At 42.2% G+C, this 26,371-nt stretch overlaps 1 protein-coding gene across 1 annotated transcript; it reads right to left on the bottom strand.

Annotated features, from left to right (window-relative positions):
• On the bottom strand, positions 1 to 26,004 carry wnt9a (wingless-type MMTV integration site family, member 9A). The gene is made up of 4 exons (XM_024435912.2): positions 25,783 to 26,004; positions 6,997 to 7,256; positions 6,447 to 6,709; positions 1 to 4,150 (listed from the first exon to the last, which is right to left on the bottom strand). The coding sequence occupies exons 1-4, from the start codon at positions 25,983 to 25,985 to the stop codon at positions 3,665 to 3,667; spliced, it is 1,212 nt and encodes a 403-aa protein (XP_024291680.1). The 5' UTR covers positions 25,986 to 26,004; the 3' UTR covers positions 1 to 3,664.
• Positions 26,005 to 26,371: the final 367 nt, after the last annotated feature.

Here is a 26,371-nt window from a genome sequence, read left to right as displayed (position 1 = left end):
TAATTTAAAAATTAATTTATTATTTCAGATTTTCTTGCCTTTGTTTTTACAAAGATGTTAAATAACTTAAATACATTCTTACCAGTCATTCGTGATCTGTTTATACCTACAGGCTATACACATGAGGTAGAGGAAAATAATTTACGTTCCCATAAGACATGAATAAGTGAACATGGACAAAGCTTTGTTGGTATAGTATTATCACAAAGGGTAATACATGTTTGTTTTGTTATTAGCAAGCACAGCACAAATCCTAACAAAAATGTACACGGTGATTGTGACCCTCTAAATATCATTTGTTGTGATCCTTTGCAAGAACATCAGAGTATACCAATAGTTGAATGAGTTCGCACCAATACTACTTTGTGTTTGGTCAGTGTGTTTATCTGCACAGATGGCTATGTTACTGGGTACAGACAGAACCCATATACCCCTCACCAACCCCTCAAACAAATGGGTCATGCTACAAATCGGGATGCTACAAAAATACTTGTGTAGTATTGTGCAATGTCAATGACATAAAACAGCTGATCATGATCCATTTAATAGCCTTTAGAGTTGCCTTTCGATGTGTTGTACTGTATATAAAACAGTTGAAAAAGGGAAGAGAATTGTTGATTTTCTAAATTTGTTAGGATTTGCTTTGTGCTTAGGAACGGCAAATGTTAGAGTTATCTTTAAGAACAATTATGCTGACTTTACAGTATTCACTGTCTCTTGAAGCCTCCACCGCAAAGAAGCCAAAACCCCATACAAGCCTCAAGAAAATAAACTGAGTAAAAAATACAAGTATATAAAATCAGTTTTGACTTAATGTTATTTACATTGAACACATGCTCATAATATATTTTTAAATAATTTATCTTTCTTTTATTTTCATTTTTCCTATAAAATAGATTTTTTTATACATGATCCTCTGACATCTACACAGTGCAGAGCTATGAGTTCAAAAATAGAATATGAAGGACTAAGACAATGACATTGAAGAACAACCATTGTATCATGCCGTCCTTTGTCTTGAAAAAAGTAGAATATAAAACATACAAAATACATGCAATGTGCATACTGTATTCCTCTCTCCATGACTCTGTTGACCATTTGTATCCATTCAATAAATGACCACTGTAGAGAACCACAGTCTTGGGCAGGGGAGTGTGGAAGCTGTGGGAAGCAGGCATTTATGCTCAGGCTTTCAGCAGAGCCATTATGGTTTCCATGTAGCGTGCAAAGTTCTATGTATATGTTTTGACCAGTCTTTATTTGGCATGTCTCCTCATTTTGAAAATGTTTGGAATTCAGCTCTAGAGGATGAACCAACCAACCTTCGTTAGGCTAGACTCCCTTCTGAGAGCATGCTGCTTTTTCTGAATAAATCATGGTGGGTCAAATCAGATAGAAATCCTGTGAGCGTCACTGATTTAAAACTGTGGGCGAACTGTAGTCTATCTATCATAGTCGGTGGTCAAAGCTATTTTCGAGAGTATTGGCATGCTATTTACTAATGTTGGTACTCGTTTGGCACTTGTTTTTCACTTACTGATGATCACTTACAATCAAAAGTTTACAGCAGCAACCATTTTCATGGTTTAGCCTTATATTTTATATTTTACCACTTGCCTTCCCAGCATCAAATGTCTTGGTCCTAACCTCCTTATTGCTACCAACTTCCTCTTTAATTGTCTGTGAGATTGTACCATGTGCCTCATTCTTGTCTCTATACCACAGGAGAATAAACCACTGCTTTTTACAATAAACAAAAACATCTGCACTGTATATATTCATAAATACAAGGTCTTTAAATACTTTAAAGGCAAATTATAAAGGGCTTCTGGGGCTTCAGTGCGTAAATGGGGCTATCTTACAATGTTGGGTTCCTCACTCAGTAGTTCATTCTCACCCACTTAAAACAAGGCAAAGACGGTATACCTAAAGGGAATCTAAAGATGACTTTGCATCTGACGAGTTATTGTAGCTGTTTACAGGGTTGGCTCTGCCTTTGCCACCAGTCATTTTAAACTTCAAACATCCAATATTAAATGTTAGTCATACAAATCTTACTGTACAACATAATGGTAACCTGCCTTAAAGAAAATTACTGTCAAAACAACACAAAAGGAGATTGTACCTTTGCAGTCACAGAGTTCTGTTAGCTATGCCCCAAACAATGGATAGAAAATGCATAGGCTACAGCTAGAGCATACATTTGCTTTGTTGTCGCAAACACATTTTGTCACCATAATACACCTTAAGCTTCAGCAGGACTATCTGTAAAAGACCGCATTTGCCTCAGGGTGTTAATTTTGAAGCCATTTTGCAGACATGTCAAGATGGATTTTAGTTTCCATAGCATAATACTGTTCATTTTCAACCTCAACCATTTATCCTTGTCAATCAAATGGTGCACTCTAGAGAGAGGAAGGAAGGATATGAGTGTATGTATAGAAATAGGGGTTACATTTCTCTTGTACCCATAGTTTGCTGTTTTCTTTACTTTATAGTAGTATTACTAGCAAGATTGGCTTTTCCTTTTTAAACAGAGTGCTAACTAAGTACCAAGAAGCAAGGTGACATAGTTGGGTTGCTATTACTTAGCATTAGTCAGCTGATTGGAAGATGCATTCTCTACTGGTCAAGTGGTCGGTCTCCTGTTGTCATGGTGACAGTAATAGACACCAGACTCAGAAAAGCAAAGCCATTCTCTCATTGAACTTTCAATTACATGCAGATTTTCAGTTTTTCTTTTTAGTCTTTCTAAATAAGTATAGTGGTTTCAGTTATTCCCTGAACATTAGTTGAGTTCGCCCAAAAGTAGCCTAAAATTACTGGCAAAAAAAATGAAATTTCTGTACTCAGAAATGTATTCACCAACAATTTCACTCTAGCGAAAAAGAATCAAAGACAAATGAGCGTGTTTCCTCTCCTCGGGAAGGAGTAGTCCCAAAGGGTCCATAAATGATCCACAGAGAGACACAAAGGACACAAATGTGCTGCTTTCCAAAGGGCCTTGTCAAAAGAAATTATAAAGCAAAAGAGAGCGAGAACACACAAACAACAATACATTTGTGTAGTTAGTGGTTTGTTTAAACATATTCAGAGAAGTGGCAAGTGTATATAATATCATTATAATACAATTTAATTTATTTACATACATATGCATACACACATTGGTGTGCGAGTGTAAATATGTGTGCGTATAATAAATCTTACACCCTGTCTTCTTAACAGTTTCAGAATATGGTTGCCATGATTGCCATATGAGTTGTCATTTGACTCCCCTGCACCCTCACTCGCTGCCAACACACACATTTCTACATTGGGAAAGGCCCAAAAGCCAGTCTTTTACCATTACAGTCATTCTATTGGATCCTCATTAACAGCATGCTAGCCGGAGACAGCTGCCAAGTGCTGCGTTTTCTCACTGACACATCTGACTGGATGTTGAATAGGCGAGGTAGCCTTTATCCAAGGCTCTAACTCTGCAACCAGAAAGCATGAGACACGTGTTGACCCGGTTGTCAGACAAGGCCAATCTCCTGCTGCAACCCCAACCCCCATTGGCTGGGGCCACAGGGCATTAGAACCAAACCCACACGACAGAAAATCCCTCAAAGTGCTTATAAAGGTCCTCCAACTCCATTGTCTTGCTCTCTCCTCTAAGACTGGGCTACCCTTTACAGGTGTAGACCTCCTCTCTCTGCGTGCACTGCTTGCATTCGACGTAGCAGCACCAGCGCACCTGACACTGGCATGGCCGGGTCACCACGCGGCTCTGGGTATTGTGGCCCCTGCCGCAGCAGATGGCGTCGCAGTTCTTGTCCTTGTAGCACTTCCTGGCCGAGGTGCCTGGCGAGTACTTGCTGGGCCGGCAGAAGCTGGGCGAGTCCTCGATGTGGAGCAGGTCCATGGTGCGTGGGATTGGGTCATTGCTGGGGCCTGGTAAGGGCTGTTGCTGGGGCCGGGCCTGGGAGATTTCTCCCTCCCCCGTGGCCTCGTTGGTGGAGCTGCCCACCTTCAGAGAGGCCTCGTAGCGCTGTTTCAGCTGCTTGCCGATCTCATGGAAGGGCGAGAGCTGCCTCCAGCATGTCTGGACGGTGCAGGAGCCTGAGACGCCATGGCATTTGCAGGTAGTCTCTACCCCGGCTTTGATCACCTGGTGGTGGGAGAGGAGAGGAACATACAGACAGTCAGCCACCACAGGGGATCAAAGGGACAGCCTGAGAACAACATAAAATCAACTTTGACCGACTTTATACTTTGTATAGTAAGCAATGTTTCAAAGAAGAAGAAAACTACTGAGACACTCCCCTGTACTTTCTACAGCACAATGGGTCTATGTAATACGTCCTAATATCATAATTAATAATCTCCAATATGAAGACTTTACTCATATCATACACGGGACATCAATGTATTAAAATGTAATGAGCACCGAGGCCATTCTGCTGATACTCCCACCACAGAGTTAGATTATCAAGAGGCTCTACTTATTGGTGATAAACTGTCATTAACATAATAACAATTTACATGACAACATTGTCACACTGACGTCACTTCCCGACCAAATACCAAAACATGTGGTACACTATAAGCAATAATTTAAAAGAGAATCTTTGTGGGTGGGAGTGACGATACATACTGTTATGATAATATTGGGTAATCAAGTTTGCTTAAAGTCCTCATGGTTATTACTAGTAGTAAGTAGAGGACATAGCTGAGGCACTTTTTCTGAAGAAAAGATCCCTTGAATTCCACAGCCATGGGAAAGAAGGAGACAGGATACCCAGAACCTGGCCCCTGTTCTTGGGAGACAGGTCCATCTCTTTCACCAGGCCAACTCCATAATACTGCAGTTAGGCCAGCACGTGGAAAGCTAAACAAATCTATTTTACGTCAAATATGTTGAGGCCTGAAGATTTCTCAAAATGCATATAATGAGATCTATTCAACAAATGGCATGGAATATGGACTCAGTTCAACTTGAGAGACCACTTCTGACCGTTAATGTTCGACAAAGTAACATTTTCAGGAGTGAAAGGGTTGTTGCTTGGTCAAATACAGCACAACAGTAAATAGTACACGTTGCGACATAGCTTGAACTCTCTGTGGCAGGCAATGGTTCATTTGTGTACAGCTCAGTCAGTATCAACTGACCACAACATAAAAAAGTTGTGTGAAAATCCATAATGCATATTCTCCAAAGGAGGCTTGGACTGGACAGACTGTTTCTCTCCGGGTCTGTTCTCACACACTGGGAAACAGCTTGGGGGATAAGAAAGACGTGGTGCATATTCGCCACACTTGCAGTTCAGTTCAAGAACATTTGAGATGTCAGCTTTAAACTGTTCTAGGGATGCATAGCCTAGCACATTCCAAGGTTTGTGCTTCATATGGGACGTGGTACACCTCACTACATGTGCAAATAAGAAAAAACCTGAATGAAAACAGCGTTGTAAATCTTTTATCACAAATCAAATGTCCTGAGAGAATGGATTTGGAGAGCCGAGTTGAAGAGGAAGAGCACACCATGGGTCTTTGGGGAGAGCTTTCTGTCTGCTAACAATTGGGGAAGTGTGCTTCTGCTATAATTTAAATTCATACTAAAAATGAAAATGGCCACAATATGAGAAAATCTGAGTAAAGCTAACGGATGCCAGGACCTTGACTTTGCTTTGGCTTGACAATTTAAGACCATTCTCTCTTCTTTTTGATTTTACTATTAAAATCACATCCAAGCTGAAAAACCAAACCCTCGTTCCCTCACCACAAACAATTGTCTACTCCCGCCAAGGCACAAACGAAGGCTATTATCTCTCTAATTTGAGAAGGAGAACCAAAGGTTGATAAATGAGAGTTATCTTATTTGACTGAATTTAGCAGTCAATTTAAGTGATTTAGGCTGGCCTTTTATCTTCCTATTAAGTGGGTGCTTTAGAATCTATAGTATGTGTTTAATAACCACAGCATGTGGGTAAATGTTTCTCTGTTGACCACTGGAATGTAGTCATAAAAACTCTGTCATTGTTATTCCTCTCGTGGTCACATTAAATTCCTATCTGGTAATTTTCACTGGTTCTGGTAATTTTGCTGTGTCTTTTTGACTGATGTCAACTTAGAGAACAATAATTTAACAACCCAACATTATATATGTAGAGATGTGTATGTAGGAGAATATATTCACCCTAGAATACGCTCATAGAACTCAACTATCTCAAGAGAGGGCAACGCATTCAGTAGCTCTACAAGGCCTAGATATATCAAACTCCACAATCAATCAATCAATAACTAAATCACTCAATCAACCAGTCAATCAGTCAATCAACCATCAACTATTCATATAGTCCTTTTTACAGCAACAGTGGTGACGAGTTGTGAGTTGTGGTCCCATCACATGAATCAACAATATCAAATGCACTGCATCATCCAACACGGCTCCACTCTACACTCACCTTCATGCCCACATTAGTGTTGTGCATGTCCACGCGGGCACGCAGGTCCTTGTTGGAGCGTTTGCCCAGGAAGTCCTTGACAAACTTGTTGCTGTACTTCAGGTTGTCTCCACAGCCGCCCCACTGCCAGGCCTTGCGGTTCTCCAGGTCTGGTGCTTCATCACAGGTGCAACGCTCCATCCGCCCGGCGCTACACGCCTTGGCCATGGCGTGAGTCAAGCCTGCTGAGGAGACGGCATACAGGAAGGCTGTCTCCTTAAAACCTGGAGAGAGATATGGAGCAAGGGAAAGAATCAGATATCAGTTATAAGCCACCAGTGTCAAAATAAGCCATTGAATGTTGACATCACATTAAAAATAACCTACAACACTCTACTGTACTATCTACTATGGCCATTCAATGTTATACCATTCAATGATGGCAGCATAAATTGCAAAAATGTCTCCCCCTCCACCCATGAACATGAGTTATCTGCATGCTGAAAAGTTTAACTCAGAACATATTACATGTATACTGATATATGAAGTTGAGAAGCTTTTCTTTCCCTACCTCTCTTTAAAATGTTGGCTCTGTAGCGGCCCTCTAAAGAGCAGTTCCACCTCTCGAAGCGGAACTGGTACTGGCACTCCAGGGCGCTCATGCTGATGGCCTCCATGAGGGTCTCGGCCACACCCGGGTCTCGTCGACACATCCGCCTCTGCTTTTTCTCCAGTTTGAGCCGGTCGCACAGCTTGTAGTGGGCCCTGCCCACGTTCTCCTCGGGTTGGGAGCTCAGCGGTAGGATGGACAGGGGTTCATTACCTGTCAGTCTGGGGAGACAGAGAGAGATACCCGTTAGATACTGTCAGATGCTCCTGCTGTGCTCCTGTTGGCAACGCTTTGACCCAAGGGCCTTCCTCAAGTTTATTCCAGGCATTACCTGTCAATCTGGGGGAAGAGAGGGAAATGTTGTACTGTAACACCATTAGGAGGGATCGGAGAATGAAAAATCAACTACGGAACACTCAGTCAGTACTGTGGACTGGAAATGTCAATAAAATAGTATGCTAAGTCCCAGATATAGAAGGCTGACCTTTATGGTCTAAGTCAGAGCTGGTTAATGTTCGAGGGATTTCGGCTGCCATTTTTTGAAGGTTGCATTTGAGTACAATGGTTAATGTTCCGGGGAATGCAATGTTTTCTGGAGATTGAGATCAACATTCACCATGTCTGTGTATATAGCACATTCTCAGCAGCTAAAGAACGTTCTGTGCTGATTTCTCTCTTTCAGGGTAGCTACCAATAAGGTCGCTAGTCATAACATCGCTGGCTAGCTAGCTAGATTGATACAGAGTGGTTAAAGGACATGATATGACAGATTTAAAACAATGGTCCCACACAGTCAATTTGACCGTCACACCACAGGCATGCTAAACAGTAGCCAACCAATGGAGACCTATCATATCCCAGAGGCTAATGACTGTCACTCACGGCAACCAGCGGTGTATAGATTTAAACATGATCACACAGCAGGCTTTACAGCCTCATTATAGAATCCTCATACAAACTTCCAGTGTTCATGACCCTAAAGCTGCAATTCATTTGAAATATAATGAGGCTAAGCTTTGTTTCTAAACACGGTATAGGAGAACATGTGGTAGAGTTGCACTCCTTTCGTCAGTTTATTTAAAGGAAGCGTATATAAAACACACAAGCTAGCCCGGGGTCTGCCGCATAGCTGGCAAAATCCTCCCCGACTGACCAGCGTTCTGAGGTTGTGACGGATAGGCAAAGCAGAGCATTACTTTCACACAGAGACGCAGGGGACATGACTGTCAGTCTGTGACCATGTTGGTCACACCATCTGACAGAATTGGCAGGGTAGATGTTCATTATGTGCAATTTCAGGGCCACTTTTACACCGTTAAAGTGAAAGAGAAACAGAAATGGATTTACAGAAGAATTCACAAACAGACTCCTACAACGGACCCAGGCACATAATATGCCATTACGGAAAGAGTTTAATGCCTTTACAATGTCAATGTTTCCCTGCTAATATTGACACCTGCTATATTTGACAACAATCTGGGGTTGTCCTGACAACAGCCATCAACAAGGGATAAACATATTAGATTTACTCTGGAGGTGACAAGGAGAGGTTGTTTTTCTTCTTGTTTCCTCAATATAACTTCAGTGCTCTGCTCAGTGCCATACGGTGACCTGTCTCTGGCCTCTGCCATCAAAATGTTGGCATTTAGCAATGGGCCTTGAGTGAACTTCCCTTCCATCAATCTCAATAAAACAGCAGAGGTTTATTTTATCTAATGGGTCTAGCATGTCACTAGACAGGAAGCTGAGGACAGGATCCTATTTTAGTTACCTTGTCATGTTCAAGTGAATCTGGTGTATCAGATTTGGATGACACAGTTGTGATCTCAATTCACAAAACAATGAACTGATTGAACCATGCACAATGAGAGTTCAATGCAGACATCACCAGTCACATGGGCAGAACAGGAGGCAATAGCTAGTCTAATGAGTAACTATGACAAGTGAACCGTACAGTAACTCTTCAGTGAGGAAAGATTCCGTCCTGGTCTATAAGAGTAGGACACAAGCTAATGAGAGAGAGAGTGAGCAAGACACAGCCAGCCAGCCAGTCAGCCACTATTAGCATTTAGCTAGCGTGTTCCTGATGCCAATGAACCAGAAACCTATTCAATTCAATTTCCAGCCCATGAGTCATTTGGGTACAACTATTAACCAAAGTCACGGCCATAGAGATTCCTTCCAGATGTCCCAGGCATAGACCATGTTGCAGCGAATGTGAACACTGATTGATTCACAGTCTGTATCTCTTAGAGTTACTGGGTACTTCTGTCATCTGTGTACATCTCTGTGTACTCCTTCAGTCAATTGTGCTACATGTTCACTTTATGACCTCATTTGACTTCAGTCATTCAGAGCCAAACGGCCTCAATGAAGAAGTCACAGAGGTCGTGTAACACACAGAGAGAGAAATCTTTCAAAACTGATAATAACTGATTGTGAAGTGTTTCCCCCGGAGTCTAAAACCATGACAAATATGGTCACATAGTCATACTGCATACCAATATCCTATTATGTTAAGCCTATGTTAGCTTACGTTATTAGCATGTTATTACACATTTTCTGTGGAATACTATACAGTGCTTTCACAACCTACTATGTACATGGCATGCCCCATATGAAGAACATGATCTCAACAGTCCAGTGGGGTAAAGGTGCAGGTTTTGCGATTTGTGTATTCAGATCAGGTCAAATGGCTCCTATCTCTTCTTTTTTTTTCAAAACATGTTTGCCTTTCCTAACTTGTCTGACAACTATGATTTTTTCTAATGGAAACCTTACAAGCTGTGTCTTGACAGAAATTGTTCTCCTTTAGGGAGTAAAAGAGCTTAAGTGCATAGTCGGATAGTCTGGCCTGACTGTGCCTCATTATGTACCGTACGTGTAGAGATACAAATGCTATCTTTATTCATCTTAATTGTTATTCATGTTGATACTATGTGTATCCACTAATGTACGTCTACAACACAGTGAGGAGAAAATAAATAACTTATCAACTCCTGTTGATAAATGTGTACATTGACAACATTTCCACAACACTTCTGCAGTGGGCTGAGGCTCAATATTTGAATGATGGCAACACCATTTAGAGTACCTGCTTAATTCATTTCTACATGCCATCAGGAGAGCCAAGAGAATGGAAACTCCAGCCATCACTCAACAGCCCTATAATACACAGTTGACGTCGGAAGTTTACATACACTCAGTAAAACTCGTTTTTCAACCACTCCACAAATTTCTTGTTAACAAACTATAATTTTGGCAAATCGGTTAGGACATCTACTATGTGCATGACACAAGTACATTTTCCAACAATTGTTTACAGACAGATTATTTCACTTATAATTCACTGTATCACAATGCCAGGGGGTCAGAAGTTTTCATATACTAAGTTGACTGTGCCTTTAAACAGCTTGGACAATTCCAGAAAAGGATGTCATGGCTTTAGAAGCCTCTGATAGGCTAATTTACATTATTTGAGTCAATTTGAGGTGTACCTGTGGATGTACTTCAAGGCCTACCTTCAGCAAATTGCCTCTTTGCTTGACATCATGGGAAAATAAAAAAAATAAAAAAATGTAGACCTCCACAAGTCTGGTTCATCTTTGGGAGCGATTTCCAAACACCTTAAGGTACCGCGTTCATCTGTACAAACAATCGTACGCAAGTATAAACACCATGGGACCACGCAGCCGTCATACCGCTCAAGGAGACGCATTCTGTCTCCTACAGATGTACATACTTTGGTGCGAAAAGTGCAAATCAATTCCAGAACAACAGCAAAGGACTTTGTGAAGATGCTGGAGGAAACAGGTACAAAAGTATCTATATCCACAGTAAAACAAGTCCTATATCGACATAACCTGAAAGGCCGCTCAGCATGGAGAAGCCACTGCTCCATAACCGCCATTAAAAAGCCAGACTACGGTTTGCAACTGCACATGGGGACAAAGATCGTACTTTTTGGAGAAATGTCCTCTGGTCTGGTGAAACAAAAGTAGAACTGCTTGGCCATAATGACCATCATTATGTTTGGAGGAAAAAGGGGATGGCTTGCAAGCCGAAGAACACCATCCCAACCACGAAGCACAGGGGTGGCAGCATCATGTTGTGGGGGTGCTTTGCTGCAGGAGGGACTGGTGCACTTCACAAAATAGATGGCATTATGAGGCAGGAAAATTATGTTGACGCAACATCTCCAGAAATCAGTCAGGAAGTTAAAGCTTGGTCGCAAATGGGTCTTCTAAATGGACAATGACCACAAGCATACTTCCAAAGTTGTGTCAAAATGTCTTAAGGACAACAAAGTCAAGGTATTGGAATGGCCATCACAAAGGCCTGACCTTAATCCTATAGAAATATGTGGGCAGAACTGAAAAAGTGTGTTTGAGAAAGGAGGCCTACAAACCTGACTCAGTTACACCAGCTCTGTCAGGAGGAATGGGCCAAAATTCACCCAACTTATTGTGGAAAGCTTGTGGAAGGCTACCCAAAACATTTGACCCAAGTTAAACCATTCAAATGTGTGCTACCAAATATTAATTGTGTGTATGTAAACTTCTCATCAACTGGGAATGTGATGAAAGAAATATAAGCTGAAATAAATCATTCTCTCTGCTATTATTGTGACATTTCACATTCTTAAAATAAAGTAGTGATCCTAACTGACCTAAGACAGGGAATTTTTACTAGGATTAAATGTCAGGAATTGTGAAAAACTGAGTTTAAATGTATTTAGCTAAGGTGTATGTAAACTTCCGACTTCAACGGTATGCCTGAAACGTAATAATATACCAACTTTACTGAACTTAGATATTGCTGAAGGAATGAAATAAGCGATGTTGCCCATGAGATACAAAGTGGAACCGATTATTCATGAACTTGACAGTCTCAGTAAATGAAGTACCTGTTTTTAGAGAGAAAAAATAACAATTCCTAGAGATTTGACAGATGTAAGCATCACGCTCCTAAAGTCTGTAAGAACAAAAGAAACGTATAGCCTTTGTAATGTACTGTACACAGCAATTCAATTATGTTAGGCACAATGGTTGCTCATGGCATAACTCCAGACCGTTTGCTACCGGTTGTGCTAAACTATACATGGGTGTGCCATTAGTACTAATAACAGCAGTGGTGAAACTCCACAGTCTTCATCTCAATCCTATCACCATGACATGTTACATTCCTTAGTGGACACGACACACATCAGGAGCCTCAACCACTACTGTAACTATCACAGTCTCCTCAGTGTTAACTCTCCATAGAGCACAGATGCCTGGCTGGCTGCCTGCGTGGCCCTGCGGCTATCCAAGACAAGAGTCAAATAAAATGTAATTCCTCAAAAGTGTCTGTGTGCTGTGACGTCTGTCTATCCGTCCGTCAGTCTGTCCATCTGTCTGCTTGCCTGTGTGTCTATCTGAGACACAAAGAAATTCTGAAGCTGGAGGGAGGCAAGAGACAACACTGATTCTTTGGGCTACTGCTTTGCCTGCCTAGCTGTGACTGACTTCCACACGAAGGCATGTTTTTATCCAGTTACCAAGAAGGCTGGGGGGCAAAGTGCGGATAGGAGGAGAGATTTGAGGAAATGGAGAAACACGTCAGGTCTTGCGAGAAGAAGCTACTGTGGCTCCTCTTGTCCATGTTTCCACTATGTGTCAGACCAGTGTACATTAAAATGCTAACACAGATGTGCTTTAATTCCAGTTCCATTTCTGATATCTACAGGAGGAGCTGAGAGGAGGCTATCGGATTAGGTTTTAAAACACTGATTACTTCTTAGAGCTATCCTCAACATGCACTATGGTGGTCATGTTACTTTGAATTGTGCTGCTGCGTGTTGCCTAACAAGCACATTCGAAGAGGTGTTAGACAAAGAAGGAGAACCAAAAGCCGTACAGGCAAACTAGCTAAAGATCAGTTTAAAGATCACTTTACCTCCATAATGTGACCTATAGGAAACCCAATGCAACACACTCACTCAGACGATGCTGAGTTTTGCAGAGCTCAGTGTCACACACTGCAGCGTGAACTCATTTAACTCACTTAGAACAAAGGATGGAGTCGAAAAGAAGAGTATTGGTGCACATACAGTAGCACTCCAGAAACTGATCTTGCAAGATCTTTGGTCTGAAAGTCATTTTTCTGTTTCTGGGAACACAGGAGTTCACAGGTTCTGAGTAGGAATAATGGAAAGCACTGCCCAACAACAATATCTCAATATCTATGATCCTTAAACAAACAAACAAAACTACAGGGTGTACATGGTAAGAGGGTGAGGTATATGTTAACAAGGAGGTATAGTTTGCAGTGTAGTGAGCTACTGCTGCTAGGTCTAGGTCATACACATTAGAATGTAAGAGCATGTAGACCTGTGTTTTTCTATCATGAACTGTTTTCAGAGGCTGTTTCTGTTTGAGGTGTTGGCCCAGCAACACACATGGAACATAACACCAACAGAAAAATAATAAAGTTCACTATTATCCTACGTGAGGTAGGATTCTTACTGCTGTTTGCTCAGCTTTGCTTTTTCCTAACACTCACTCATTCACTCACTCATACACTCCTCACTCACACACAGACATCGTCGACCGAGGCTTCAAACAAGGCTAATCTCACTAGTTACCTTGCCTTCTTCCTCCCTGCCTGTGCCTTTAACGGTGGAGTTTGTTTAGGCCTTTCTCTCCACCTGTCAACACTCCCCATTGCCCGTGACATTTACTTTATATACATTCTCCAATGCACAGGATGGCTGAGTGAAAACGATTCATTACGCAGTGTGTGTGTGTGTGTGTGTGTGTGTGTGTGTGTGTGTGTGTTTAGCCACACAGCCCTGGATCCCTGGAGGAAATCATTTATTCAGACTAAACTTTGCCGTCATCACCCTTCTGGCTTCGTGTCAGAGCACCTACCACGACCCTGTCCTGGACTGCTGCTGCACTGGTTGATAATATGTCTGTTAATGTCACTCTTCGTCTGGGGTTTATGAAGCGTTTATGAAAGGTTATTAAGGGTTACATGTGAAGGGGTAGTACAAGAACATTTAACATAATCAAATATTGACAGGTTGATAATAACCTTGATATCACATAACCTTTGGTCTAATATTGATCATGCTAATGAGTATGTGATGAGTATGCAATGACTCGTTCATTACAAACATATGCAAACATGCCGAGATGCTGGCGAGTCATTCACACTTCATAACATCAGTATGTCAGAAAGGCAGTCCAGTACAAAATCTGCAGTCACAGGGGACTAATAAAAACACATGTTGTGACACAGAGAGCTGCAGTGCAACTAACTGATTGCTCTATAACAAATTTGCTCTTGCTGTTGTGAACTACTTCATGAGTAAGTGATGAACGTAAGACAAAAACCATAACTATTGATTTTTACACCTCCAGATTGTTCATTAACAGTGTCAGGCTACGTTGGCTTTGATTGACATCTAGTGATGCTGAGTGAGAAAAACAATAACTGACCCCCCTACTCCAATCAGATCCATGCTTTTCCAGACTGCAAACCATTGGTGGTTTTGAGAGTTCCAATGGGCATTTGGTACATTACATATTACACTTGGCTGTAATATGAAAATACAGTATTACAATCCCCATTGTCTTTCGCCAATGGCTATTCTGGTTGCACACACTGGCGGACTTACCATTAGACAGAAGAGGCCTCAGGCCTCACATCATTAAGGGGCCTTGTTAGCTGGGCATAATAAAACAATATATATTTGAATTTGTATTAATCATTTCTCTGCTTGCTCCATACTCGGATCGAGGAATAACAAATAAAAAAAAATAAAAAAAATCCCCATCATAATCGGAATGTTTTGTACCAAAGCTGACATGTCAGACAATAGAATAAACACGTGTGGGAGTTAGTTTTATGAGGAGCACAATAGTACAAATAATTGGGGCATATACTGTATGTTAAATAAAGCATACCCAGCCAACTTGACACAACTGTGGAAGCATTGAGTCAACATGGGCCAGCATTCCGGTGGAACGCTTTCAACACCTTGTAGAGTCCACACCCCCAACGAATTGAGGCTGTTATGCGGGGGGGGCAACTTAATATTAGGAAGGTGTTATTAATGTATGGTATCGTCAGTGTGTATCAAACAGAGGCTACTGAAGGTTAAGACAAATATGCAGCTAGTGTGTACCCTTTCACCATCTCCATCCCACTTGACCAACAGGTGTGGGTGTGCATGTGTGTGTGCATATACTTGCATGTCTGCATTTGTGTGTGTTTGTGTGTGTCACGCACCTGCGCATGCATGTGCGCAGCATTTGTGTGCCTGTGTGTGTGTTTCTACGTAAAGTCAACACCTTTAAGAGTCAAGAGTCAACCCTGGCTGAACCCTCCTGAACAGAAAAGCAAGAAACTACAGTTTCTCATTCAGTCTCAACTTGCTGGTTTTGTGGTCTGGTGTCTCTAAGGTCAACTCCCTCTCCCCTCTCTCCCTCCCTGTCTCCCCTCTCTCCCTCCCTGTCTCCCCTCTCTCCCTCCCTGTCTCTCCTCTCTCCCTCCCAGTCTTCCCGCTCTCCCTGTCTCCCCTCTCTCCATCCCTGTCTTCAATCTCTCTCTCCCTGTCTCCCCTCTCTCCTTCCCTGTCTCCCCTCTCCCTCACTACCCCCTACCCCCACTACCCTCCTTTCTCCCTCTCCTCTTCCCCCCTTTCCCGCTGCCTCTCTCTCTCTGCTTTCCCTCTCCTATCCCTCCCTCACCCTCTCACGGGGCTGCTCTCCCCGTTCCTCTCGCCCTCCTCACCCCTACCTACCCCCAAAGGCCAATTTACTCTAAACGAATGCCAATCCCTCCAGCTGCTGGCTCAAAACAAAGCCTGTTCCCAGAGAAAACAAACCACCCAGCTGTCTTTCGAAAGGTAACCCAAAACAATGGCATCCAACCAGACACAGACAGACAGACAGACAGACAGACAGACAGACAGACAGACAGACAGACAGACAGACAGACAGACAGACAGACAGACAGACAGACAGACAGACAGACAGACAGACAGACAGACAGACAGACAGACAGACAGACAGACAGACAGACAGACAGACAGACAGACAGACAGACAGACAGACAGACAGACAGACAGACAGACATGTGAAAAGTGAGCATGGCAAGCAGACAGAACCAGGTTCCATATTAAAAAAGCAGCCCCCGGTCCATATAATCCTATATCAGCACTAAGACCTCCAAGACTCTTTGTAAATACAAGCCCTGGGGTAGTTCACCTTATACCCTGTCTGTTAGGGACAAACTACCATGCTCAACTCAGAAAAGTCTAAATGTGATCTAACCCTATGGTGGTAGCCAGGCTATTGTAAAGATAACAGCCAGGCTATTGTAAATTTTAAAGAAAATTTGGGCTAGGTGTGACCTCTGGAGGGCACAAGCCATCGTCCCACCTGGTGTCTCATGGGCCAGGCCCTGCCAGAGGTAGTAGGGATGTCAGTGTGGTATTCTCCCTCTGGCCTGGTCTGAATCCAAGGCTGCTGCCTAGGCTATGTACTACTACTGACTGAACAGAAGCTCGAGTGAAAGAGAGAAAAACCAACATTCCGACTGTGGTATCCAAGTTATTGAAAATGTTTAGGTCCACATTTGATCTGTACTGGTGTAGATGACCTACGCATGGTTCATAACAACTTTACCAAGTCCACCAATGAACATTACTTTGTAATTGTTGTCATCGTACTTTGCATCATAATGCCCAAGTTGAGTCACAGTTCTGATATGTCCCATTTGGGAAGGTGACTAGAGGGACAGAGATGACATCATGCTTGGTCACATCCTGTATAGGTCAGCTGTTGAAGATAGGGGACTTCCCTCCATCCCTCCCTCACCCCCCTCTAACACTTGGTGAACAAGACGTTGTAGTGTTAACAGACTAGGCATCATATCTTCCCCATTCAGGTAAGGTTCATTTTTCAAATGATAATGACTTACTAAAATGTAAAGTTATATGGGTCTGTTTTGGCACAGAGAGGTTGTGTTATGTGTCATGTAACTGTACAGTATCAATCTCAGGCCTTAAGAAGCAATAGCCATATGACTCAGTCCTCTCTCAACCAATGGCCGATCTTAGCTTTACCTCCTCAATAACCTTTTACTCTTTCCCCCATATCTGGCATAAATTCCAAGTGAAATGGAAACAGTGTCATTAAGTCTGTCAAAAGGAGGACATGCATTTCCATTCTCAACAGGGCATAACTCTGCTCTGTCCTTCCAGCCCTACTGTACAGCAGTCAGGACACACCCTCTACCAGAGTCATTATCAACTAAACTATAGTCTTTCATCTAGAAAATGAAATACATCAGCAGATTCTTATTTCCCAATCTTTTATTCCAAATGCTACCCTGATCTGAACTATTGGCTCTGTAGCCGTGGAGCGGTCTGTAATGTATGCATACAGTATGGGGTTGGTTGGGGAATGAGACCATGGAGTTTGGTAAGAGGTTTAACTGCAGTGTGAGAACTCAAGGCTCCTAGGGTCAGCGGCTCAGTTGTAGTCACTGTGTGACTGGCACAGATTGGGCGCGCCACAACAGTGTCCACATGACTCCCCTGTTCTAGCAAACGTCATGGCACAGAGCAGCGCAGAGCACCCCTGTACCAGCACACTGACTGACCGGCACACCTAACACGTTCAGCCACGGCACACATTCATACACACCCACCGCATTCACACACCATTCACACACCATTCACACACACACGCTCACACGAGAATCCGACCACCACTATTTGGTAAGAAAGAAAGTGAACCCGTGTATTTTAAAAGTGTACTTTTTGATAATACTCTGTACAATGGTTAATTGGTTATGCAGATTTTAGATTTGTAACACACACATTTACTCTTTTACTCTTACTGTACAGTGGGCATTTCACTTCCAAGGGGTATCCAAGCATGTAAAGTCAAACCACTATCAGAAAAACAGTAGCTGTTTTCAACCATGCATTAGCAGCTGAAAGACTGGCTAAGTTTAGTCATTATTAACGGTTATTTACAGTTTCTACTGAGAGATTGCAAGGTTTCCTTTCTTCTCTCTCGATCAGGGAATTCAAATAGAATTACTGGAAAGCCAGCAGAAGCTAAATTCAATACTCAAGCTGTAAAGCCAGTAAGGGTGGTAGTGGTACAGTATATTGCTTGCACTGCAGTCCTAAGTAGAAACATGAATGAATGAAGGTGATAAACTACCGTCCTGTAGCTACACACTGGTTATAACATCAAGGTACTAACTCTTAGTTACAACTGAAGAGATGTCATTTTGGCTCACTTTACATTAAGTACATCCACCTGGATTCAATCAGGTCATAATGAGATTCATATGGTGTTCCATATGGGTAAGAATCAACACACTGAGAATTTATCACCCAATAAAATATGAATTTACTTCATGATTCTGACTTTGGTTTTTGCTAAACATTCCGAGACCTTAACATTTCTCAAGGACTTGTATTTGAATTCCAGCTATGGATCAGAGACAACATGGGGTAACGTGCTGCTTTGTGCTACCTGCCTGTATGGCAAGACTGCATGTAACTGCATACGACCTCCTTGAACCCATCACGACCTGAAAATGAGGTAAGAAGAGTAGAACAGATGACTTTTCGAAGCCAGAATCCAAAGCAAGCATTTGTCAATCTGGCTCATCCTGGCTGGAGACAAGGGCCACACACACGCACACACACAGACACACAGGCGTTCTCCCACAGACTTGGGTAAAAGAGGAAATTGGCCTGTGGTTAAGGACGGAAAACATATGACATGGCAATCCTGCTAATTAACGTCAGATCATCAATCCCAGACCACTAAAAGCATCATGATTCTATATTGGTTTTCCTGTTTTGCAAATTTCCCTTGTCGAGGCTATGTCCCGAGCCCCATCTGTAAAGAACATCATGTGTCTAACTCTATACCTTCTGTTACCAATGAGAATTATTTTCCGTTCCATATCTGCGAACTACCAGCCATGAAGTACACAGCTGACTGGTAAAGGCTGGATAGGAGCAGGAGCCACTCCCTCCTTTTAAAAGACAATATTTCTTAACTGTGGTCGGTCTCGGCATGCTGACGATACCAGAACCTTAAGCCCTTCGGATGTGAGTGGGCCAACACATATTTTAAAGACCTTCCCAAATGCAATAATGCCATGTAATCTTCAACATATACAGTAAAACCATATCATTATACTGTACAGAGTGTATCCAGATTATCCACTACCCAGGCCACTGCAGACATCATCAACTAAAACCTTCACAACAAAGGTGTGTGTGAGTACGCAAACCTCCAAATGATTCAACTCAAAAATATAACTAATCTCACGCCAACAGGCAACATTTGGTAGAGGGACCATTTCCATGACAGACTGCCTTAACCTGCTATTCAAGGAGAAATTAAGTGGAATGAATTCTTATTTCTACAGAACAATACAGCAAGGCCCTGCTGTGAGTGGGCTGAGTTGAGTGACATTGGACATGCAAGTGGATCCAAGTCAGCATTTTGTACTTTACATTTATTTTGACCACAAAATAAAAATCCTGAATTTGTACTTAAGCAGTGTCCAGTGCTTTTAGATTTGGCTGTTTTCACATCTCATTTCCAACTCTCCTAAGGTTACACAAAGGGGTTAAAAGGTGCTGAATGAGACCTATCCTGGGCTCCAGAAAGAGGCTGCTCCCCCCTGTGGTGGCTATGGGCATAGCACCCCTTTCACCAGATGCTTCGTGGGAGGACATAGACCTAACTCTACACAGTGCAAACTCTTACTCATAAGACGAGCTTGAAACAATACTGTGCCAAACATACCAGGATGGACAAAAACACAAAGATAACAAAGCTCTCTCTCTCTCGTTCTGTATTCACAAAGGGCATATGGGTGTTTAATCTAAGCCTCCAGCAGGTTTGTGTGGTGTGATCTCACCACTAGCCAGACTCCATGTGATCACAGCTAACTCCAAGCAGCCAGCGCTAAAAGAGAATCCTATCTTCTTGGCTCACGGTAAAGTGATACCCTTTGAGGTGTGGCTGCAGCCACAGGATATCCTCTGAAGTTGGGAAATCCCTCTATCCCAGGCAGGGAACGATTCCCACTCTGACTGCGCCCTGCCTGTGAGCTAGCCTAGTGTCAGGGCTAATCAGTGCTTAAGGCTTCTGTAATGAGAAGCCTGCCACCACTGTCTGCCAGCCTAGTCCCACAGTCACCCTTATTGACTGGTAATCACCCTGCATCTTTACACAAACCACTGGTATACCAGCAGCAGCACGCACATGAGGGGAGCAGGGGGAAGTGTTTACATGGAGACTGGCTGTTGAGCAGCCTATAACCTCTTGTTTCATCTCCATACAACACTGGAAGCACACCAAATAGAGTTTTGACCTGGTCTTCCGCCCACCACAACAGTGTTAAGACGCTAAGCTAAAGCCTAAACATTAACGCTGGAGACAGTGGAGAAGCAGCACAGTGAGTATATTGAAGGCTACAAATGAATCTGCTTTGTTACGTTGTTTTAGGCATATTGCGACTTCCTCTTAATAATGTGGCTGAAAACAATGACCTTTGGGAGCTGGAACTGAGGGCAGGGAACATAAGGCTGTCGAAGCAATAAACAACCCTATTAACACTCATTGTGATGCCTTAGTGCAGGGGTTCCCAACCCTTTTTCCTCAGGGCCCCCTTTTTCACGTTTAAAAAATGTCACCCAAACACACTAATACAATACCAGTTTAATTGTATTCATTTGAGGAACTTAGAAACATTTTGTTTTGAAGATAATCTCCTGCAATTCTACATATATACAGTAGTTTAACAAGACTCATGACATATTTTAGGTAGGCTATTTCATGATAATAATAATCATAATCATAATCATTTAGGGCTCCCGAGTAGCATAGCAGTCTAAGGCACTGCATCTCTGTGCTAGAGACAGCACTACAGACCCTGGTTTGATTCCCGGCTGTATCACAACCGCCCGTGATTGGGAGTCCCATAGGGCGGCGGACAATTGGCCCAGCATCGTCCGGGTTAGGGTTTGGCCAGAGTAGGCTGTCATTGTAAATAAGAATTTGTTCTTAATTGACTTGCCTAGTTAAATAAATAAAAAATATATAGATAAAAATAATCATCATGGATAAGGAAAATAGTTGACACCAAATGTTATTCCGCTACCAAATATTTTTTATGATGATAATTTATATGAACCCTCAATTTAATTATACATATTATCTTTTACAGAAAGTGATTAGATTAATTGATAGGGACAGTCACACATTGTATAAGATTACTTTCCAAGAAAATAACAATTTCTTTGACTCCTTGACTTTAGAAGGTCGTAGCTCAGCTTCTGAAAGCCATAGAGACAAATCAAAGATATTCCCATGTGCATCAGAGTCACGTCTTCCTCTGGCATTTTACCGTTTGTTTCTAGCCTAAAGCATTGTGGATTAATGCATTGTTTTATATTGGTATAAACAATTGTGAATTGTAAAAATAATTACATTTAAAAATACATTTAATCCTCAAATCAAGGAAAGTCCCCCCACCCTCCCACGGAACATTGGCGCCCGCACCCCCTATGTTGGGAACCCCTGCCTTAGTGATTGGTAATTCACCATATGTAGCGTAGCTGTGGGTATGATTCCTGTATATGCCGCAGCAAGTAAACTAAATAAAAACAAAAGTCTGTTTGAGTCAGTTTAAGGCTTGCATTGAATGCAGTTTACAAGACCACAAAAGGCCTTTCCATGGGCCAAAAGTAGCATTTAAATGAATGAAGTTAGCTTGTTTAACAGCATTCTGCTGAAACTCCTCAAGGTGAACTCTTCAGCTGGGGTCAACTAAGTGAACAATCTCACTCCCTTCACTTCTCGAAAATACAACCCAACAAAGAATATTCCAGCAAGGTACAGTATTGTCTAAGCATGAGAATGAAACTACAGCTAACTTCCCCAATGGTAAGCCTAATGATACTGGGCTGTGAGGGAGAAGCAGCACCTGCCACAACAGGCTCAAAGGGGGAAAGTAAATGAGTGCTCACATTCTTGTGGTAAAGGATGACAATTTGAGTGGGTGCTTGACCACGCTAGGAATCCCACCCCACCTTCTGCCGCTGCAGACTACGGGCAACAGAGACGGTGTGTTTACTTTACACTTACGCTCCACCACACTCGGGAAATTGGGTAAGCAACATCGACCATCTATTTTGAGTAAATCAGTACCCAGGAAGAAGGTCGGAGGATGTGCTGTCCTCGTGCTCATGGCAGATATTTATTTGAACAAGTGTGTGTTAGTATGTATACTCCACTCAAAGTCAGACAGCCCAGGTACAGTGTGTGTGTGTCTGTCTGTCTGTCTGCCTGTCATGGGTAACCAGGCAGGGAGTCTGCAGGGCTAGTCGGCACTGTCTGAATGGAGGAAGGAGGCCAGCGGGCTGATCAGAACAGGCTTTTCTCACTGTAGGAAGTTGGTATTGGTCTCAGTAGGGGGCAGACGTGCTCCCCTCTGAGATGATACCTGGAGAGGATAAAACACGCTCAGTAAGGGACTTGCGAACAGTGGACTCTTGGGTGTGTGTTGTTGCTGTGTGTGCGTGTTTGTGTTTGTGTGTGTGTTTTGCTGTGTGTGTGTGTGTGTTTGTGTGTGTGTGTTTTGCTGTGTGTGTGTGTGTGTGTTTTGCTGTGTGTGTGTGTGTGTGTGTGTGTGTGTGTGTGTGTGTGTGTGTGTGTGTGTGTGTGTGTGTGTGTGTGTGTGTGTGTGTGTGTGTGTGTGTGTGTGTGTGTGTGTGTGTGTGTGTGTGCGTGTGTGCGTGTTTTGCTGTGTGTGTGTGCGTGTGTGTTTTGCTGTGTGTGTGTGCGTTTGTGCGTGCAGGCAAGTGTGCATGTGTGTTGCACTAAGTGTCAGTGGTGTCCAGTTTCTGGGTAGTCGGTTTGGCTTTGGGGCAGTATCAGAAACATTTTCTGTGTATCTATGGCACCTATGTCATCTGTTTGTCTCATGTTCTCTGGTTTAAAGGGATAATTCATTCACTGACACTCATCTCATTCATAGTATCATCACATCCTCACACCAAAGGACCCTTTGCGCTTCAATCTTATTACATGCAACTGGTTAGTTATTGAGGGCCAATGGTTATGTTGTTGGATGGTTATGATCTACCACTATGTATACCTCAAAAGCTCACTTGATACACATGTGACTTTTAGCGATGATGTGGTTTCTATACCACTGGGCTGCTGAACAACTCTCACATGTATCATTTTCAAGACAGCATAACAGTCCAGACTGAACTAGCATAGGTCTAAACTTTACAGTAAGAACACTAAGTAATGACAGTTACCCTAACATTAGGGGGGTTACTTGTGTTTATTATCTGTAATAACATGTCGGATTTATGGTGATAGTAACTTCCTCTATCAACATACTGTACCGGTCAGGGGACATAACCTTTTCAGGAGTGACACATTAGATCTAAACGGACACTCCTATCATATCACAAAACCTCTGGCAATGCAAACCATGATCGTGATCCAAAAAGTAATTATTTCCAAACAGCGCTATTCCTTCCTTCCACCCTAGTCCGCTTTGTCCGGTCCTTCCTAATTTATTGGTTTCCTTATATGAGATCTGAGAGAAGGTTAGACCCAATTCAGCAGCCCCTGAGGCATAACAAACCAGTTTACAGCTTCATAATGTCCAACGGGGCCTGGAGGGCCCCTCCCATCCCTGTGTCCCCCCACTGGTTCACAGCTAAACAATGCCCTTATCGTATATAGGCGGCAGGTGGCCTAGTGGTTAGAGCATTGGGCCAGTAACCGAAATGTCACTGGTTCGAATACCCAAGCTGACAAGATGAAGAACCTGTTGATGTGCTCTTGAGCAAGGCACTTGACCCTCATTTATTTCAGGGGTGCAGTACTATCGCTGACCCTATAAAATAACACATTTCACTGTACCTATCTTCTGTATATGACAATAAAACATATATCTTTATTTGATACCCCTGGAACTATACTGCTGGTGTTATCACTCACTCTAATCACTCCACAATTTGTTAAATACAGGTTATAAAGCCCAGTTAAATAAAGGTTCAATTGAAATACAATTAAACCAGCCTAAATATTTCAGTGCTGCCAGGAGTCCACATTTGTTAGTGTGAATGACTCAAATCAACTTCATGTGATCTATTGTTTGCAACACGAGGTGGTGGTGATTACTTCTGTCATCAACAATCTATTGTTTGTATATTTTAGACAGAATGTGATTGGAATGATATGGTGTTCATGGTAGAATAAATTATCCCTAAAAATAATATTACGATTCTGACTGAACTCTCATAGTTGCTGTAAGGTTGCAGGTGCCACTGAGAATAGATGAGTGATATATAAACCACCAACTGGGAAGGAACTTTGTGTTATAACATATCCAAGCTACAACAAGCCTGCTGTAGGCTACTTGTATCCTTCACACAAGAGATTTGAAGGTGATATTGCATTTCTTTTCTTGCTATCTATAGGTTAATGGTCTTCCACGGAAGTCTGAATCCTAATTAATGAAATTCATCAGAAAAGACAAAGGCTGCCAGTAGACTCGATATATTGAGGTGGTCATAGCAGGCTACACCTTAAAAACGAAGGCGTTCCCTGGGAATAACGTGTTTAATTGTTCATTAAATGTAAAATATATATATACTGTCCTTGATATGATAGTATCTCATGAGATTGGGCAATGAACTGTAAATGCTGGATACATTCTTTCAAACTGTTTCTAAACTTAGTGGGAGCGCGAACCATATGTCAGAATTTTCTCTATATCGATGTTTATGCTAGACAGGGTGTTTTTTATGCAAGCTGAACAGACGTTTCAGACACCGGTTAAGTGAGCTGCATTGCTTTATTGTAACCAGCTGTCGCGACTGAAGCCTTCACTCACCTTTCACCCCATGTCTGTTTTCAGAGCCGACTTCAACAAAATAATCACACTACTCTGCTACTTTTCATTCAAATATGCCTGATAGGCCTATCAATGGCTTAGCGTAGGATACCTGTCAGAAGACTAGTAGCTTTTGGGATCAACTTTCTGTTGAACAACACTTACATAAGGGTTCTGTCAAAACTAGCCCTATTAGATCCATGTGCATGTGTTAGGCAAATACATGCTGTGTGTCTAAACCTGCCCAGAGACAGCTGATTATGGTTATTTTACTGTAGATAATCCCAACTCCTACTCCCCTTAAAAATATATATGTTACAGCATATTACCCACCCCAAAAACTTCGGTAGCTTGAGCTATTACACCGGTCTGTAAACCCACTGCAATGCCGACTAATTAATCTCACATCTACCTGCTCTCACCACCCGCAGTGACAGCCTACTCCGCTACCCAAGTGTCTCTGAACTGACAGTTCTGTGCAACAATGTTGCGGATACTTGAAATAAATCACAATATAGCTACAAGGACACCATGCAGTAAGTAGCCTAACCTATTCATTTGCACCACGTTTGATAATACTAGAGGACACATCAACAGGGATGAATGAGAGTGCCATTCTTATGCCATATTTACGCGATACGAAAGTTGAAACAATTGAATAAACCGTATGCTAATATAAGTAAAGCAATTTATCCGCTCTATCAAAGTTGCTCTAAGAGCGCATGATATCTCGTAATAAACTCTAATCAATGACAGTGTCATGAACATGTGGATGGATACAGTGCCTACCCGAAATAAGCTGTTGTCGGTCCGGGCAAATTGAAAAGGTAAACTATAACTGTGAACGATAACCATCCCAGGAGTAGGTGTCCATCCAGCATTTTGCTGCGGCTCCAGGGCAGATCATTTCGTTTCTCCTGAGTAGCTGTATAAAATCCCTTGTTGTACGTTCGGCACTTCTTATAGAGAGAGGACATTTGCGCTCCTCCCATTAGCGGAGAGCAAATCTGAGTGAGGGAAAGGGAGTAGATGTGTGTGTGTGTGTGTGTGTGTGTGTGTGTGTGTGTGTGTGTGTGTGTGTGAGAGAGAGAGAGCGAGAGAGAGCTTGCATTGTGAACCTGTTTGTTACAGATTATAAATATAAATGACTTTCAATATTTTAAGTATCACTGATGTTGTCAAACTGATGTTGTCACACACACTCACAGCCTACCTTGACAGATTGATCATATATACCTGTTAAAAGTTTTTGTTATAGGCCAAAAATAATATTATTATGGACTAATTTGTCAAGAACATATATACATCATATACATCAAAACATATTATATATATATATATATATCATTGTAGAATAATAGTGAAGACATCAAAAGTA

Source organism: Oncorhynchus tshawytscha, linkage group LG10, assembly GCF_018296145.1.
Source record: "Oncorhynchus tshawytscha isolate Ot180627B linkage group LG10, Otsh_v2.0, whole genome shotgun sequence".
NCBI classification, from domain to species: domain Eukaryota; kingdom Metazoa; phylum Chordata; class Actinopteri; order Salmoniformes; family Salmonidae; genus Oncorhynchus; species Oncorhynchus tshawytscha.
This window is presented reverse-complemented; position numbering and strand designations above follow the sequence as displayed.

Coding starts and splice junctions, on each gene's coding strand:
- wnt9a (XM_024435912.2), bottom strand. CDS start 25,985: ATGGGAGGAGCGCAAATGTCCTCTCTCTATAAGAAGTGCCGAACGTAC. Junction 7,257..25,782: donor CCGACAACAGCTTATTTCGG/GTAGGCACTGTA, acceptor CTGTCTCCCCAG/ACTGACAGGTAATGAACCCC. Junction 4,151..6,446: donor ACACTAATGTGGGCATGAAG/GTGAGTGTAGAG, acceptor TCCCACCACCAG/GTGATCAAAGCCGGGGTAGA.